General features: G+C 35.9%; 1 protein-coding gene across 7 annotated transcripts in view; it reads left to right on the top strand.

The window, feature by feature from the left end:
* RGS7 (regulator of G protein signaling 7) overlaps positions 1-19,033 on the top strand; it is a 221,830-nt gene that overhangs the window by 178,839 nt on the left and 23,958 nt on the right. For 6 of the 7 annotated variants that reach the window (XM_061989810.1, XM_061989814.1, XM_061989817.1 and 3 more), the window contains 4 exons: positions 14,275-14,349; positions 15,393-15,491; positions 16,378-16,439; positions 17,906-18,016. In XM_061989810.1, coding sequence (XP_061845794.1) covers positions 14,275-14,349; positions 15,393-15,491; positions 16,378-16,439; positions 17,906-18,016 — 347 coding nt within the window. The remainder of the gene's footprint in view (positions 1-14,274; positions 14,350-15,392; positions 15,492-16,377; positions 16,440-17,905; positions 18,017-19,033) is intronic. The other variant, XM_061989816.1, reaches the window with a different exon arrangement.

The following is a 19,033-nucleotide window of genomic DNA, read 5'->3' as shown; positions in this document are numbered from 1 at the left end:
TTCAGTGAATAGATTTGTTGTCTCTAATTTCTTGAAACAGAAGGTACCTGTCCTTGCCTGTTAACATCTTGAAGGTTTCCTAGGGTATGAGTCACAAAAAAAGCATTATCAGCATAGCTAAACATACTTCTAAATAAATCTGACTTTTTTAAAAAATAAATCTGCTTTTTTGCTCACTAAGCACTTCACTCTGGTCATATTTCCAAGATATTTTTAATGTACATAACAGATAGGTATTATTGGCTTTGAACTGTGGGATTCATACAATGCCTAAACAAGGTTTGTTTGAGTTCCTTGTCAAAGTCCAAAAAGATACTTATATAAACAACTACCTTTAAAAGCTTAAACTTTGAGAATGAATATCGCATGTGATGAGACTTCCAAATAAACTGTGAAAACTCAATAATCACACCTTTTTTTTCGCTTGATGACAGAATTACATCTGTTTCGCTCAGAGTACAGAGCTTTTTTTTGAGTACAGAGTTTGATATCATTACCAATGAAACCAAATGTGGACTAAATCTTCCACTGTGGCACTGGAAAAAGATATTTAGCTAAAAGTAGTTGTTCTGGTGAGGTAAAGTTAAGTGATGATCCCTGTACAGGAGGTGACGACAGTAAGAATGTTTTAAATAAAAAATAATAAACTTTGACATAGTCAGCTTGCATTTGTGACTTTGGAATAGAAAGAGGATAGAAGAAATGGATTTTTAGATAGGATTTAGAATGTCAGGTAGAGAAAATCATTAAAAGTGAAAGATTCAAGTGACAGGCGCTAGATGCATGAAGACTGGGATATTATTGTCTAGTCACTGGCATAAAATAGGAAGGAGGATGGAGAAAAATCTGCCATCTTATGTTGGTGGGAGCTGCATATAGAACAGATGCAGAAAGTTTCCATGGACCTGAGAAGATTGAAAGTACAGTCAGTTTTATATTAGTTGCAGAAATTGAACAAAGGGGGTTGAATCTGAGAATAAGATGTTATTTCCAGGTTTGGAAGAGAAGATGAATTGTAGAAGTTTCAAGTTAAGATACAGGCAGACAATAAGGAGGGAATTAAAGGCACCAGAACAAGAGGGAAATGAATCACATTAAGAGCTTTAGCCGAACTATGAATAAATCTGCCTGGTCCAGCAGACATTTTTCATCTATGTAGACATACCTAGGAAATATCAGAGGCAAAAGACTGGCCTACAGTCAAGAGTGAATTCTTCTAATTTTAGGAAATATAAATAGAAAAATGGAGATGCTTTGACTAACCAGCTCCTCTCACTAGTTATTGAAGTACTCACTTTGAAAATCCAGAAGCTCTATTAAAAACAATTAAAAAACCAAGAACAGTCTGAAAAGAGGAGATGCTAGAGCCAATTGCAATTTCTAATGGCTTTTCAAGTCTCCCATAAGCCACCCCAACCCCCCCGCCAAAAAAAAATCTCAGAAATGTTGCTGCAACCCTGAAGAACTAATATGTGAAACTTAAGTCATATTTGGATGAGAATCTGGTATTATTTTTCTTTATAGTTTTTCATCTTTTGATAAAAATTCAGAGTCTGGGAGCGGTGAGAATATTGTTCAAAATGCACCACAGTGTTTTTTTAACTAGAAGATTATTTTTTTATTAATAATATTAAATATTTGCATTTTTTTGTTGCTTATGTGAGTAAATTCATATTTTTCAGGTTTTTTTTTAATTGTCCTTGTCCCTAGTCACTTTATTTTTTACCTACTTGGCTACACTGCACTACAGGAATGGTAGGAAAAAGAACAGCTATATGACAGTGAAAACAGGAGAATATATCTGCACCAAAAGAGCATGATTTGGGTATTAGAAATGTCACTGTGACTGACAAGTTTAAAATAAAGGAAATGAACCAAAGTGTGATGTGTAAAGAACATTTGCCTCAGGAAGCACCTTTATTTCAGATGTCTCAAGTCAAAGTCATTCCTGCAGGTGATTTCAAAAGCCTTAGAATATTTAGACCTTAGTCTGAGATGGACAAATGTTTGAAAGTTGTTATGGATGTTACTTTTGATCAGCTGGGTGGCAAGTGTCTACAGCTTTCTCCTAGGATTTCAGACTGAGATGATGCTTGAAAAAACTTTTGTTTTCTCCAATGGTTCTGACCTTTGTCATCAGTCAGAATGTTGGTTGTAATGCAGTAATATTTAGTAGGTTTGTGTGCAGTTACTTTTGAAAAGAAAATGGGAAATATGCAACAGCTTTCTAAGATATGCCAGAAAACTACACTGGCCCGTGCCCCTTTCCAAAGTTTAAGCTCTGTCTATGGTTTAATTATACTGTGATTTCATAAAGTATGAGCATAAGTCAAGGTGTGACACAGTTCTTCCATTCTGCTGTTTGTAGCTTGGTTAAACTTGATCTGCAAGACTTCTGTTCCCATTGCTGCCACAGGTTTGCTGAATGAGGATGATCATTTTTCTTCTCTGTGAAAAAAATAAACACCAAATATTGACAAGGGTTAAACTTAATGATCTTAAAAATATTTTTCAATGTTAATGATTTTATAATTCTATGAAAAAAACCCAACTGCACAATATTTGTGTGATTTAATACAGTAAGACAAAGTATCCAGGGTGAGTATGTCTGGTAAGGACAGCAACAATGTTAGGGTTATGTGAGGATATAAGATAATCTACTGATGATGTAACATTTACAAATATGTATGATTTCTGGATTTGGGGATTTCGTGCCATTGTTTCCTAGCAGCAAACTATGAAAACAGTACTCTTAAAAAAATGCTTAATCCTTGTCCTACATCCCGCACCTTTTGCTTCTCTCTGGTTTTTAAATGAGATTCTATCGCCATTAATCTCATTTTATCTGTTTATCATTCAAAATTGAATTTTATGTATGACCTTCAGCATTTGAGACAGTAAGTTATATTATGAGGTGTCTAGGGTCATACAGCGGATACTTGTAATTATTTGTTCTGGGTTTTATTTTCTTTTCTTTCATTGCTTTTGTTTTTAATGACTTTTCCATCTAGTACTTCAAGATCAACCTCAAAGACTCGGCAAAAGATTTAATTTAACTTGGCTAACTTCATGCAATCCTTCATTTCACACTTTGCTTGCCATAAATCCTAGACTTTTCTGGGCCAGTCTCTGGCTTAGCCAGAGTCTGCTTTATCATAATATTTTCAGAAAGTTTTTAAACATCTCCAGGAAACAACTGTAAATCATGCCATCCAACTTCTCTAATGATGTATCCACATACAGTTTTTATGTCTTCTTTTGCCCTTGTTTTGCCATATACTCTTACAAGGGAGTTACCTTTTCAACAGGCTAGCAATGCACCCAAAGCAGCAATTGAAAGTTAAAAACTTGAGTATTATGAAGCGGTCAGAAACTGTGAGATAGCTAATTGATGAAGTAGTGGAAGGACACAACAAAATGAGATGACATTATGGTGTTTAGTAAGACTCAGATCTGGCAGCAACAAGAATAATCTGAAGTAGTAAGGATAAGGAATTTTTTAAATAAATGCAATGTTTATATATTGATTTTTGTTCCTGTTAAGTTTGCTGCTTTAATCCAAAGCATTCTGTCAAGGATCAACTTATGAGTCAAAAGGTTCGTATAAAGAGTAATCAATTACGATAATCACAGAATCAAAAACGATAATCAATTTCTAAATGTCACCTATTTCAGAGATGTGTGGTCAGACTTTCCTGTTATTACTTCTGTTGGAGTGAATAACTGTTTTTTTCTGTATGAAATCTGTATAACAAAAGTCTCCTGCCTTTGGGGATGAAAATTTTGAGAAAGCAATAATGACTCTGAATATTTAGCATAAGGACAACAAATAGGGTAAATTTAACAGGTTTCCTCATTCCACAGTGTCGTGAATATTGGAAACTTCACATACACAAAAATCACATTAATGCAACCTTAATTAAAAATAATACTACCGAAGCAATGCTTGAATGAATACAATGAACCTAATTTCTTTACAATAATTTCTGGTTGGAAAAACTAGTCATGACAAACCTAAAGTGGAATTAAGCGTACAATTTCCATGCAGTAGTATATTCTTTAGTGCAGCTTCTAGTTTCATGTGACTTGTCTCAAAAAATTATTTTCAAAATCTTTTTCACATACATTTTGCATATTATGTTTCTCTGACACGCAGATCCCTAAAAGACTTTTTTTTTTTAAACAATACAATAAAATCCTATTCTCTTAACATGAAAGCCCAATTTTGCACTAGATCTGTCCTTAAACAGGAAGAATGTGAATCTGTCTCAAGATTCACGATAATCTCCTGTAGATTAACTTTATGGTTTAATTTGTTAGTATTATATCTCTTGAATTTTTCCTTGTTGTGGTACGCACAGACAATGGAAATCCTGTGTGTCTGGTAACTACTCAAGGAAAAGATCTGAACCCTAGTTTGAGAAGATAAATTGGTGTAAACAGGAAACTTGTACAGCCTAGGCTCTTTTTTTTTGGAAAAATACTGAAAAATCTTTGAAATTTTAAGTGACTCTAAGTTCTATGCAAAGTGAGACTTCCTATCTCTTAGTTTGAAAACCATCTACAAACATAATTAAAGCTTGATCAAACTAATAAATCAAATGTCTCTCCTTTTCCTGATGTTCTTTGAACCTCATTTACCTTGTCCAAACAAGAGAAAAAACTTGCAGTTCAACTTTTCTCCATGAATTGCACTCCTTGCTGTGTTTTGATTAAGTCCATGGCAGAATAACAGTAGAACTACTACTATTTTGATAGTAATCAGTAATCCTCAAATAAATCCTTCAATAAAGCATGTATTGATTTTACTAAATGTTCCAAGTGGAAAGATTTTGGTCCTTCACATGGGGCTGTCTATAGTGGGTTTAACTTATGCTTAAATGCTTATGCCTTTCTCTGCAGTTTATCAAGAATTCATTATTTGAGCATTAATATATTTCTAGTGGGTGACACAATCAGATTTATTGCTCATTCATTGCAATTCAATAAGTAAGCCTAGAACTTTACATCATTTATCACTGTTCTTTAATGAGTCAAAATAAAATTAGCTAACAAGTACACATACTGAGCATTTAAATTCATTCTGTGCTGTCTGCATAGTTCTCTTCTAAAACCTGCAACAGAAGAGAACACTTAATCTTAACAAAGCTTTAATTAATTCTTATGAATTAAGACAGTCCCTTTCTTTGAAGGAAGCAGTTCAATAAGGATTGTTATTCTGTGGCCTGAAATACCAGTTCAATGAATGAATAAGAAAAAATTAAAAGCTATATTTGCTTAATTAAAAGCCCATAGGTTTTATGTCATTATCAACTGATTTAGAGAGGTTTTAGCAGTTAAGCTGTCTACAACTAATTTGTTTCCATAATACTACATGACTGTAGATTGCTATTTTCAGAAATGTTTGCAGCATACTGTAAAATTTTTCACATTTTAAAAATAGATTCATAAAACCAAATTTTAGCTTATTCTATGTAAGTCCAGTTCCAAGTTGTATTAATTTATGTCAGTGTCACACTGAATTCATACATTGTAATTATTTAATCTACATTTTGTTCTGTAAGGATTGTATTTAGTACCAAAACACATTTCTTTTAAGATACATAATGAAAAGGCTGCAGAAATTGGGAAAAATGTCCAGTGCTTTAGAAGAAGTAGCAGATTATGATAGTTTTTCCGTGTTTATCTGCCAAATTTATGAGGCATCTGGGAATGAAATCTGGAACGGGCTGCTACAGCATTTATACTTGAGAACAATCTTGATATTTGCTTTCTAATCATTAAATATGTTTTATAGTTGTTAATTGAATGTATAGCTATAGTTTCCAGATGAGGTAATTTCTAACAGAAAAGACAGTCCAGAGGAAAGACTGGAAAAAATGTGAGCTAATTTTAGACAAGTTTGGTCTGGAGTTCTTGATAGAAGCTGTATATAAAGTAATATTCAAACTTATTACAATTTATATATGAAGTTACCTTGGCCATTATTAACTATCATCCAAATATTTTTCTTTCTGTGTTTGTTTCTAATTGGAACCATAATGCAAGTGAGACCCTTGAACAGCACTGTAATTTAAGAGCAGGTGTCAAAATTCTAGTCATAATGTTAATGTGTCAGTCAATCTGAATCAAAAAGGCATGTTTAAAACAAAACTAGAAGTGTGCATGACACACGTACATACTCTTTCAAATCCAAATATAGAGAAGAAAAATTGGTCCTGCTCCCTTCTATTATAGGATAGTGTCTTGACATTTTTGTATATATAATATAGATTACATAACATATATTATGCCGCTACATATACAGGAAGAATAAAGCTATCTGATATAATCAGTTTCAACTGTGAGCAAATCATTATTCATTAAGTAGCTAAACCCTGCATTTGGGATACCCACACACCTTAATTTAGTGTTTGTCGTTATTGATTTATACTAGGACATAAGTTGCAAATTTTTAAAAAAGTTAATTAAAAAATCTATCACTCGAATCCTAATAATTAAACTGACCATAATATTTTTGCTCTTTCTTCAGATTTCTGCTGATTTGCTGGTGATTCTGTGACTAGGGATGTTGTCAAGAGAAGTCTCAATGCTTACACACATGATTTTTCAGAGTTATTTTTAAAGAACTACTAAAGCAAATGGAAATTGTAATTAGGCCTTAGACTTTTGGAAAGGCTAATAAAGTTCACAAGAGTGTTTCAGATTAGGCTCACCTAATTGATTTTAAACTAAACTCGTGATTACATACTTCAGTTTAAACTAGCAATACTTTTTTCCAGCCAAAAGAAAGTGGTTCCTGTAGCCCACTCCCTGTAATCACTGGTTTGGCTTTACTACCCAGGGTGCTGTAACAGAGGTCAGCAACAGCATCAGTGCACGTTCCTACATATTTGCAGATTCTGGCAACTATATCTACTGTGTTTTTTGTTTTTATCACTTACTTAAAGTTCATTACTTGATCTAGTAGTTATAAAATGAACTACATTTTAAACAGCTTTCAGGTCCTAACAGATATCCACCATGAAAGCAGTTTTCTAAAATTTGTAAAGGGTTGGAAACTTGCAACCCTCCTTTTATTTTTAAGATAGCAGCTGTTTTTCCAAGCCCTGTTCAAAGAGCTGAACACTTGTGCTCAGCACATTTTGAAATGTTTCTCCAATTTCTTTCTATTCCACCAGCAAAGTCATTAATAGTGCAGCTCTTCCACTGCAAATCCTTTTTACTCATTGACCCTGAAGCGTGTAAAATGAGGTAAACCTCAGCAATATACAAATAATCTTTACCTAAACCTCAGCCTTTCCTTCTGAGCCTCAGTGGATTCTGCACACTCCAGTAACGTCCATCTCTGGGAAGTGAAAAATTGCTGCATTGCAGGAGAATATGGCCCATGTTTTCCTTTGTGAGAGCCTCAGTTTTAGCTATTACAGACAACTTAGAATTTTAATGTCTCCTTTGATGCTATGCTTTGTATGAGCACAAATAAACTTTTCAACATCACTAGAGTCAAACTGAATGTTCTTCCAGCTAATAACAGATTTTGTGGGATTTTTTTCAGCTGAGTACCACTGGTATTTTTTTTCATTGCTTCATCTCTCTATACTCTAGTGGAACTATGAGCAGTTAAAAGTCAAGCTGCACAAGTAAACTGGAATATAAAAACTATAAATAAAAATGAACTCTGGTATTCTACAGGTCATTCACTGTCTAATTTAGAAGGGATATGAATAGTGACTATTGAGGGTTAGAAGACTCCTTTCCTAGAAAAAAAATGAAAGAAATAACAATGACAGGAATAGGAGAATAGATTGTTTCAGAGGGTAATGCTAACATTTGATACACAGGAAATTTCAAATGTTAAGCTTACTATATTTGTGATACTCTGCTATTACAAATAATACAAAAGACAGCTTTCAGTCTCTTCCTTGTCTTTATGTTTATGTGCCTGACTTTATCTTTTCTAAGTGGAAGTGAAGAACTATCATGCTTAGATTCATATCCATGATTTAAATTTATATTGTTTACATTCTGTAATCCTGCAGATCTTCAAATTTAGTATTTTGCAATTAAAATTAGAAGTTAGCCCATGCTTGCAAAACAGACCATAGAATCACAGAATGGTAGGGGTTGGAAGGGACCTCTAGAGATCATCTATTCCAACCTCCTGGTAAAGCAGGTCCACCTACAGTAGGTCACACAGGAATGTGTCCAGGTAGGTTTTGAAAACCTTCAAAGAAGGAGACTCCACACCCTCCCTGGGCAGCCTGTGCCAGGGCTCCCTCACCATCAAAGGAAAGAAGTTTCTCCTCATGTTCAAGTGGAACTTCCTGTGTTCCAGCATGTGTCTGTAACCCCTTGTCCCATCACTGGGCACTACAGAAAAAAGACTCACCCCATCCTCTTGACACCTGCACTTTGGGTATTTATAAACATTTACAAGGTCTTCTCTCAGTTTTCTCTTTTCCAGGCTAAATAACCCCAGGTCTATCAGCTTTTCCTCACAGAGAGATGTTCCAGTCCCTTAATCATCTTGGTGGCCCTGTACTGGACTCTCTCCAGAAGTTTTCTATCATTCTTGAACTGGGGAGCCCAGAACTGGACACAGCACTCCAGATGTGGCCTTACCAGGGCAGAATAGAGAGAGAAGATAACCTCCCTTGACCCACTGACCACATTCTTCTCAATGCACCCCAGGATGCCATTGGCCTCTTGGCCATGAGGGTAGATTGCTGGCTCATGTTTAGTTTGCTGCACACCAGAACTCTCAGGTGTCTCCCTGCAAAGCTGATCTCCAGCAGATCTCCTCCAGCATGTACTGGTGCATGCGGTTGTTCCTCTTGAGACACAGGACTTTGCACTTGCCCTTGTTGAACTTCATGATGTTCCTCTCTGCCCAACTCTCAAGGTAGTCAAGATCTCACTGCCAGCACAGTCAGTGCAGCCTTCTGGTGAATTAGCCAATCCTCCCACTTTGGTGTCACCAGCAAATTTGCTGAAGGTACTAAAAATATCTATTTCATAGTCTGTTGACTCTGAAATGCAATGAAATTGTCTAAGGGATGTGAATCAGTCTGCCTAAATATTTACTGCTTTAATGCACCCTGAATTTATGGGTGTGCATATTGAAATGAGGTAATTATTTTAAATAGCACGTATTTTTAGCTGAAGAGGCCGTGAAATTACATTTCCTTAAATCATTACTAGGTTTGTTTGTATGGATTGAGTACACATTACAGGCTGCCAGAGGCAGTAGCAAAGAATCAAATATCAGTCTTGTCTTTCTGTCCTGCCATTGTGGAGAGGAGAAGGCAGGATGAATTTTCACAGTGCTATGAATCCATGTCTGGATTGTTCTGTAAAGTGGATTATTTGAAGTTCAGTCCCCGCAGTTTGTTGAGATTATAGGCTGAGAAGGTCCTCTGGAGGTCTTCTAGTCTAACCTCCTGCTCAAGGCAGTGCTAAATTCTAAGTTGAATAAGATAGTCCATGCACTTTGTTAAAGAAGCTTTGAAAGTCACTAAGGATGGAGATTCCAAAGTCTCTCCTAAGAGGGACCTCTCTATAGTTAACAGAAATTTCCTTTACTGCAATTTCTGACTATTGCCTCCTGTACTTTCAAGGTCTATCTCTGCAACAGGTCTACCTCTGCAAGCCCCCCTTGAGCAGTAGAAGACAAAATTTATCTCTCCCCTTTTGAAAGCAGAAAAGAGTCTGTTCCTCTACTGTACTTTTATATTTTTAATATATATTCTATGTTGTTTGTGGGGCCCAAAATTAGTCTTAATATTCTGGATGTATTCTCATGATGACAAGTAGAAAGAAATAACCACTGTGTTTGCCTGCTGGCTATGCTACTGCTAATGCAGCTGTGCATGTGGTTTGTCTGCATTGCTGCAAGGACATACTGCTGAGTCATTTTCAGCTTCTCACTCAGATCGTTTTTTACAGAGCAGAAATACAGTTCCCAGCCTATTGCAATGTATGAGCTTATTCCCTCCTACATGCATGGGCATATTTGTCTCATGCAAGAAAACTTCTGGTTATTCACAGTTAAGCTGCCATATTCTTGGAGAAAGGAAACATCAAAATTTTACCTGACATCATTATAAACATTCATTTACTTTCTATTGAGGATTTTACATATATTAGAATGATAAGTACATCATAGCAAAGAGATTTTTACACAAAAAAATGCTGATAGCAATTGCTTTTGGCTATGTGGCCTGTCAATAAAATGGCCCCGTGGAGTGTGCAACTTTATACAGCAGACGGTAAATACTGGGTGTTCTGCACTGTTTGGATGGAAATGTACCATGGCTAAAGCATTCTATTTGATGTAAAAAACAAATTCTTCCAAAGAGTTACTACAGCTGTCAAAAATTAATTCATTGTTAGCACTATTCCAAGGGCTTATTTAATTAATTCACTATTGCCACAGTTATCAGGAAAAGGTGATGATTATCAAGTGGATTTTTTTTAACTAAACATACTTTTAGGTGGTTGCTGTTTTCAGATGTCTGTAGCCATTTCCAAGTATACAGGTTCTTGGATCTCCTCTCCAAAGGAGAGGAGGTTTTCTCCTTTCACTGTGTTTCTTGACAGAATCCTATTATGCAGCCTCCTAGGCAGCATCAATAGAGAGTTGTGCTGCTTGGAATTTGTACTAATATGGTTATTCGATAATTGAAGTGGGGCTTAAAAACTCTTCTATGTGTGGGTTTTTAAAATATTATTTATCTGCATCCATTTATCTCAGCAGTGAATTTAGTGTGACTGGACTGACACATCCTGTAAATTAATACAGTGGCATTTGCACTTTGAGATAAGGGCATGTTAACAGATGGATGAAAAAACCCCTTAAGTTTCCTTTGGATTCAAGAGATTTTCAGCCAGCTATTTAAATACAGATGAGGGTCAAATTCTACCCCGATTATGATCTTTCTGTATGGTAATTTAAACAAGATCACAAGACTTTCCTTTCTGTACGTAAAGAGGGAGCAGTTTTCATACAGGACATTAGTCCTGAAAGAAATAAGCATTCTATTTACACTCATATAAGAGGTTTCCAGTCTTCCAGTAAACCTGCTTGAAAACTATTTACAGTATTAGTATGCAAATTATATACTACATTCTAAATGGGAATCTTGCATCAGAACTCTTTGACAGTCATCTCACTATTTGAACTATGGTAGTCCAGTTAAAAAGGCAACACAGAAAGAAAACACAGCTGGATATAATTGTATCCAAACACATACTTATTATGTTAATGGGGGCATACAAATAAAATGAAATGTTGTCCAGCAAAGGTTTGCCCACAAAGACTCTTGAGTTATTTTAGCAAAATGTTTAAAAATGTAAGCTTTTGTGTTTGTTTTACTTGAAAAGATGTTTGATATTTATTCCTAAAGACTGACAGATGAAGTGTGGCAGCACCAGAGAAACAGTAAATCCCACCTCATAGCAAGTAGCATTTCAATAAATGTTCTTCAGTTGAGAAGAAAACATGAATCATAGTCCTGATTACATTAGGTACTTCCAGTGAGACAATTTAAATCAAATTACAACAGTGGTATTCTGTAGTGGTAGTGATATATGTTTTAACTCCTATACTTACCCTTTAAATTAATAAATAAGATTTTGACTCATTACTGACAAAGTAATGATATTCCCTTTAGCCACTTTCCCTTTTGCATTGAAGCTTCCTGATCCCCCGACCCCTGCCTGCACCTTTCTGCTGCTGCTCTCCTGTTGGCTTTCCTTCGGTCATACCTTGGTCCGGTTTCTGCCCTCACAGTCTCTCATGAATGCCCCTACTGAAGTATGCCACAGCAGCTTTACCTCAGTGTGAGAGATTATAAACAACCAGGTGTCAGTAAAAATCCACTAGAGGAAAGAGAAGGTCAGTACTGGGTTGGGTCTCCTTCCAACTGGAAAAAGTTCAGCCTTCGTTTCATTCCTAAAAATCTCCCAGAATTACTGATGTCACTCATATTTGTCTGCACAGTATCGTTATGCTAAGTTACCTGGACAAGGCTCTAGATCTGTTGATGCAAATTTACCACTGGTGGACTTGAAATCTTTGAAAATGAGGGGATTTGGATGAAGTTTATGCCATTTTTCTTTATTCCCCTCTCTGCATTTTTAGGACATGCTTTTAACAAACCGTAATTGAACGCTAAATAAATAACAGTTTGTTCCTTATGTAAGCATGACTACTATTCAAATGGTTGCATTCAAGGGCTGTATGTATTGTTAAATGCCCATATCTTCTTTGCTGCCATCTGCTACCATAATCCTAAAGTAGATGCAGTGTCGTTTTTAACTTTATATCTCAGTACACCACCCTGTGAAATTCCTTCTGCGTTTAATTTGACCATCATGCCGAATTTTGTATTTTTCAACCTGTCATTGTCTTTATGAGTTACAAATTATTCTGAGTTTAAAATCTACACTTTTTGTTCACAAGCACAAAGTGTACCTTCCTAAATGTAGCTCAACAGGCATGTCAGATGCAGTCTCGAGAAAATCATCCAAGTGGCTTTTTTAATTCTTAATGATGTGTAACTGTTTATATTGTAAATATAATATGATCAAACACACAATGTATTACTTTAAAATCTTATTTATTAATTTAAAAACTCTACTGGATAAAAAGTCACACTGTTATTTAAAATATTTTAAATATTTTTCAGAAGGAATGTACCATTGGCCTGTTTAATATATTTTTTTCTGGGCTCTGCCTATGTAAGAAATATTTATCATCTTTCTGAAGATCTATGTCTGTATCAATATCTTCACATCTCTTTCTGTATCTTTTATCATTAGTGCGATAAGTCCATCTTGGTTGTCTGGCAAGTAAATTCTACATATAGCTGCAAGAAAACCCCAATCTACCTTTACTAAATATAGATCGTAGATAAATAATCATAGAATGGTATGGGTTGGAAGGGATCTTTAGAGATCATCTAGTCCAACCCCTGCTGCAGAAGTCCACCTAGATCAGGTCATGCAGAAACATATCCAGGCACTTCTTGAAAATCTCCAGAGAAGTTGACTCCACACCCTCCGTGGGCAGCCTGTGTCAGTGCTCCCTCACCCTCACAGCAAAATAGTTTTTCCTTATGTTTAAATGGAACTTTTTGTGTTCCAGCTTCTTTCAATTAGCCCTTGTCCTATTGCTAGACACAATAGAAATAAAGGGATGTCCCAACCTCCTGACATCCACGATTTCGATGTTTGTAAGTATTAATGAGATGCCCCTGCAGTCTTTGCTTCTTTAGACTAAACAGCCCCAGTTCCTGCAGCCTTTCCTGATAAGGAAGATGCTCCACTCCCCTGTTTGTCTTGATGGCCCTGCGCTGGGCATCTACTCCTGCTAGACAGCAGATTTCTTACTACTCTCACAAACAAAAGTAATCACTCTGTACTCAATTGATAAAACTCACCAGATATCATAACACTATTATTAGTTGACTCCAACAATGGATAAAGAGATTTATGTACAGAATTTGTACTTAGAGGGAAGTGTCAAAGGAAAATTAATGAGGAGAAATAAGAGGACTTATGTCTATGACTTATGACTACAGAACTGTGAGAATGAATCTCTGAAGGACAAATCAGATGTGTGGAAAGTCATTCTATTTAGATTACTAGTCTTCTGGTTAGACTGACGAAGCAACGTTGTTAGGGTTTTTTAAAAAATTATTTTATTTACCGAAGAAATTATTCCCATTTTGACATCTTTTTTTTTTATCTTTTTCTTTTCTTTTTTTTTTAAAAAAGGATAATATTTTAAAAACTGCCACAAAACCAGATGCTCCTGAAGAGAACCTGGGGTTCACAGCCCTGGTGGACATTGCACCATTCTATTTATTTTATCTCATTAGGTCCACCATACTTCTGAGGGATAGCTGGAATCCACATTATATAGCTTCCTTAATAAAACCAAAGCAGAAACATGTGATTTGTTTCTGTTATCTTGAGAATTTATTTTATTTCAAATTCATGACGTAATGAGTCCTAAGTATGCCTTCACTGTCTAGCTCCAAAATTTACAAATACTGCCAATTAGCAACTTAATTTGAATTATTACCTGTTTGTATTGAAAATGTGTAATTTAGGTTTCAGTGAATATTGCAGGAGGACATCAAGTTTTTATATGCCTCTGGTTGTTTATTTTCTTAACCTTAAAAAATAAAGAGTATCTAAATGAAAGTAGTATGGAATTCCTTCCCAAATTTTATCCCATGTTTTCCTTTCTTTGTCTTTTAATAGCCTGGATGTGTAAACACTACTGAAGTGGATATTAAAAAATCTTCAAGAATGAGAAATCCACATAAAACAAGAAAGGTAAGCACTGTTGTTATATTAAAAGCAGGAGATGAATGTAATTTATAGCATGAAGTTCCATAGTTTCCTTTTTTTTCTTACAAATGAAAGAACAAACACATAAAGATATCTTACTATTTCCTAAGCTCTTAAATAAATTAGTATTGATAAATTTTCTGATACTAAGTAAATGCTATCACATAAGAAAGGCATTGGAGAAATACACAGAGAACATGAAAATAAAGTGATTTTTTTGTGTGTACTTTATGTAGTTTAGTAGATTGAATAATGCATGTTAAAATTTTTGGAATTAAGGAAAAATAAATTAAAAATCCAGTGTAAATAATAGCAGTGGTTCTTGTGCTGGTCTTAAATGAAAAGGTGTCTAGTTTACAGTTATGCCCCAAATAGGTGACCAAAAATTGTGGAGGAAGCTAGCTTCATCTAAATTAAGATCCAGACATGAACAGTCAAACTTCTTTATGGAAGCTAGATGGATTGGAACAATGCTTTCTTTCAAATCCTTTGTATCATGATAATGTAGATTGACTGCAACTTTAAATTACTTTCTTTCAGGTATATTTTTATGTCAACCTATGGAAAAAGTATAATTTAAAAAAATAAAGTGGATTTAGAGAAAGTTTTAGCTCAGGTTATTTATGGTAATGAAAGGACTGGATTAGTGTAATTTACCAAGTAGTAGTTGCAAATTCTGTAGTCATCCAAATGACCTATTGTGATTGTCTATATTTCAGGATACTGTTTCTTTTCTTACCAGTCATCTCTACTTACTCTAACAGTTGCCTTTCATTGTCATTCCCCATGTTTACTATACTGTTAACACAGGGACATAATAAAAGTAGATCCTATGTTCTATGATATTGCGAAATTGTGGGGTTTTTGGAGTCTTTACATCGTGATATAGAAGCCCAATTTTATCTGAGTGCATGGCTTATTGATCTTGGTCAACTTCTTGAGCTGTACTAAAACATTATAGTTACTATGGGTATGTGTAGAAAGTATTGTCTGAAAGCAACTATCATTGTTCCATATTTTTTGCGTAGTCTGTTTATGGCTTACAAAACGACATTCGAAGTCACAGTCCTACCCACACACCAGTACCAGAGACTAAGCCACCCACAGAAGATGAACTACACCAAGAGGTTTGCAAAATAACTACAGATGTGTACTTTTAAATGTGAACAGTTTAGGAAAATAGCTATTAATAAAAAAATTAACTGGGAAGATGTTCAGAACAGGTCTAGTAAACATTTTGTAAACTCATTCCTTGTTTCAGGATGTATGGATTTAAGTATGTATCACAGATATCCTTCCAGTTCTTCTCTGGGCTAATTAGAATAGCTCTTAAGAATTTTGAACATCCTTGGGATATTGAAACCAGCATAGTCTAATTGCTAGGAAACAGCATGTTCCTGAATGTGATTCGGGTCTTGTTTAGGGTTAAACATACCCATCCATGTAGGACAGTATGTAACTTCTGTTAAAAGTAATGAGTAAAAATCTGGCATTTTTTGTATCTTGCATTACCCAGTTGAAGACAGCAACAGGCCAGTTAGTGTCTTCTTTGCATACCTAAGCCCATTAGTTCCTTTAGCAGTAGACAGCTTATTCCTTTCAACACTGATTCAAGATTTGGGGGTATACTTACCTCTCCATTTATGCACATATGGGTTCACACATTCATCTACTTAATCATCTGAGGTGCTAGAATTGGGAGAAGGTAAATGTCTGAAGAATTAATAGCTCTCTTAAAAAAATCTAAAAAAGGCTAATTGGATTTCTGTTGATGGATTTTTAGGGAAAATGTTATATTGGGTCATTTTTTTGTCTCTGTAAGAACTTTCCCCTTTGATGAAAAATTCCATTCATTTTAGAACTACACGGGTGAAATGTTTTTTTAACTCAGATATATTTCTCTTTTCTGCCCTAGGATAAATTAAGGTTAAATTACAGCCCTAATAAAAAAGTTATGGAAATAGAGTCAAGCAATGAATTACTCATAAAGCTGTTTGCTTTCCTTTCTTTCAGATCAAGCACTGGCAAATGCAATTAGACAGACATAGATTAAAAATGTCAAAAGTTGCAGAGAGGTAAGTATATTGTCATATCTTCTGGTTTTTCAATTAGTCTGATAACTATTGGGATAATGTCAGTATGAAACGGCTTCCAAGAGAGACAAGGGAGCTGAGGTGTTATGGATGACAGTTTACTTAAGTGGGAGAAATGAAGTTCTTATAAAAGATAACAGGTGGCCCAGATATTCCATGATGCAAACATAAGAGTCACTGAAAGAGTCTCTGATCAAGTGGTTGCAAGTGTCACCCTGCATTGACAGGGAGGCTAAATGAAAATGAGTCTGTGGTTACTGTTTTGATATTTTAAAAGGCCGGTCACTGATAAAGCAAGGGATCTGATTGTCAGAGCTGGCTGAGTGAGGAGCTTAGAGCGTAAAAAACATCTCAGCCTACTTCAGTCAGAGGATGTAGCACTAGTAGGAATCTTTCTCCAAATAAGACCAAAATTTGTGAGGAAAGGACTAGAAAGCAAATAAAACAGAAGCCCCTCAGCAAGACTAACTGCAGCTTAAGTAGAGAAGATGGAGGAAATGAATTCTATATCTTACATATCAAGTACACAGATAGTGAAAATAGCAGAAAATTCAGCTGCATAAGATTTAGTAAAGAAAATAAAGCAAAATACAAATGGTTCATTCTCTCATATACTCTTGAGATTATGTATCTACTTCTAACAGTGTATATATGCCTACACATACAAACATATTGAAATATATATTTATGAAGAGAACAGGTTAGGAATTAAATTAAAAGATGGAATACAGACTAAATATAAATAGAAATGAAAAGAAATAATATTTTCCTCACTTGTCAATAATTTTTAAATTATTTTAGCACAAAAGGAAAGTGGGAATAAGGGCATGGGCCATGTAAATTACCAGAATAAAAAGAAAGGTTTTAATGTCTTCAGCTGAGTCTGACCAGTTAACAAATACTGAAGAATTTGGATTAAAAACCTGGGGTTGTTTTGAAAGCAATAAACTTGGCAATAATTGGGCAGTAATAAAAATATTAACTGTATTTAAAAGAGGAAAAAAAGGAATCCTAGCAGCTGCAGGGCCAATAAATATGACCTGAATAACATGCAGTGCTTTAGAACAGATTTGGAAGGAACTGATAATTAAAACCATGGGGGTATACAGTATGTTCCTTTATGACAGCAAATGTGCATGGAAGATGTTGTTTAATTTATTTGTGCCTAAAGGAGCCCTAAAAGCATCTATGTGGAAGTATTACAAAAGTTTGTAGTTTAGTTTATTTCAGCTCTTGTTAAGACCTGAGCCAATACTGCTTCTTCAAGAGTACACTTTTAAAAGACTTAAGCAAACCTATTTTTTACCTGAGCTTGTAGCTGACCTATGAGTGTGTGCACACCTGGTTACCATGTTTAAGCTAGTGCAAGGTAACTTGTGAACTGGGGAAACCTCATCAGGTTTCTTCACCTCCTGGCATGACAATGTTTCATGGTTTTGTTTTCCTAGTCTATTAGCTTATACAGAGCAGTATTTGGAATATGATCCATTTCTTGTGCCACCTGATCCCTCAAATCCTTGGATATCAGATGACACCACTTTCTGGGAACTGGAGGCAAGGTATATAGTTTTATTTCTTCTTTTGGGGCAAGACTTTCTTTTGGATGTAATTGCTTTCCTTGGAACGTGAAGATTTCAGATATCAGTATTGCAGGGAAGTACTGAGGCAGAAGGGCAGTGCAGTATCATTTTGGTCTTTGCAGCTCTACAGCTTTTTAAGATGGGAAGATCTGTGAATTAATAAAACTGTGTAAAAAGTTACAGTAATCAGTTTCCAGGGTTACAGTGTGGGGAAAAAAAAGACACATGTAACATCTTCTGTTTGGAAGCAAGGCTTTTGACACTGTCTCCCATAACATCTTCATCAGAAAGCTTAGGCAGTGTGACTTGCATGAGTGGTTCAATGAGATGGATCGAGAGCTGGCTGAATGACAGAACCCAGAGGGTGGTGATCAGTGGCACAGAATTGAGTTGGAGGCCTGTGGCCAGTGGAGTTCTTCAGGGATCGGTTCTAGGGCCAGTCTTGTTCAACATCTTCATCAACGACCTGGATGAGGGGACAGAGTGTACCCTCAGCAAGTTCACTGATGACACCAAACTGGAAGGACTGGCTGATTCCCCAGAAGGTTGTGCTGTCATTCAGCGGGATCTCAACCGTCTTGAGAGTTGGGCAGAGAGGAACCTCACGAGGTTCAACAAGGACAAGTGCAGAGTCCTGCATCTGGGAAGGAACAACCCCATGCACCAGTACAGGCTGGCGATTGACCTGCTGGAGAGCAGCTCTGCAGAGAGAGACATAGGAGTCCTGGCTGATAATAAACTAAGCATGAGCCAGCAATGTGCCCTCATGGCCAAGAAGGCCAATGGCATCCTGGGATGCATCAAGAAGAGTGTGGGCGGCAGGTTGAGGGAGGTTCTTCTCCTCCTCTACTCTGCCCTGATGAGGCCTCATCTGGAGTCCTGTGTCCAGTTCTGGGCTCCCCAGCTCAAGAGAGACAGAGAAATTATGGACATTCCAGCACAGGGCCACCAAGATGATCAGGGGACTGGAGTATCTTCCTTATGAGGAAAGGCTGC

Source organism: Colius striatus, chromosome 2 (assembly GCF_028858725.1).
Source record: "Colius striatus isolate bColStr4 chromosome 2, bColStr4.1.hap1, whole genome shotgun sequence".
NCBI classification, from domain to species: domain Eukaryota; kingdom Metazoa; phylum Chordata; class Aves; order Coliiformes; family Coliidae; genus Colius; species Colius striatus.
The sequence above is the reverse complement of the archived record's forward strand: the minus strand, read 5'-3'. Positions and strand labels throughout refer to the sequence as shown.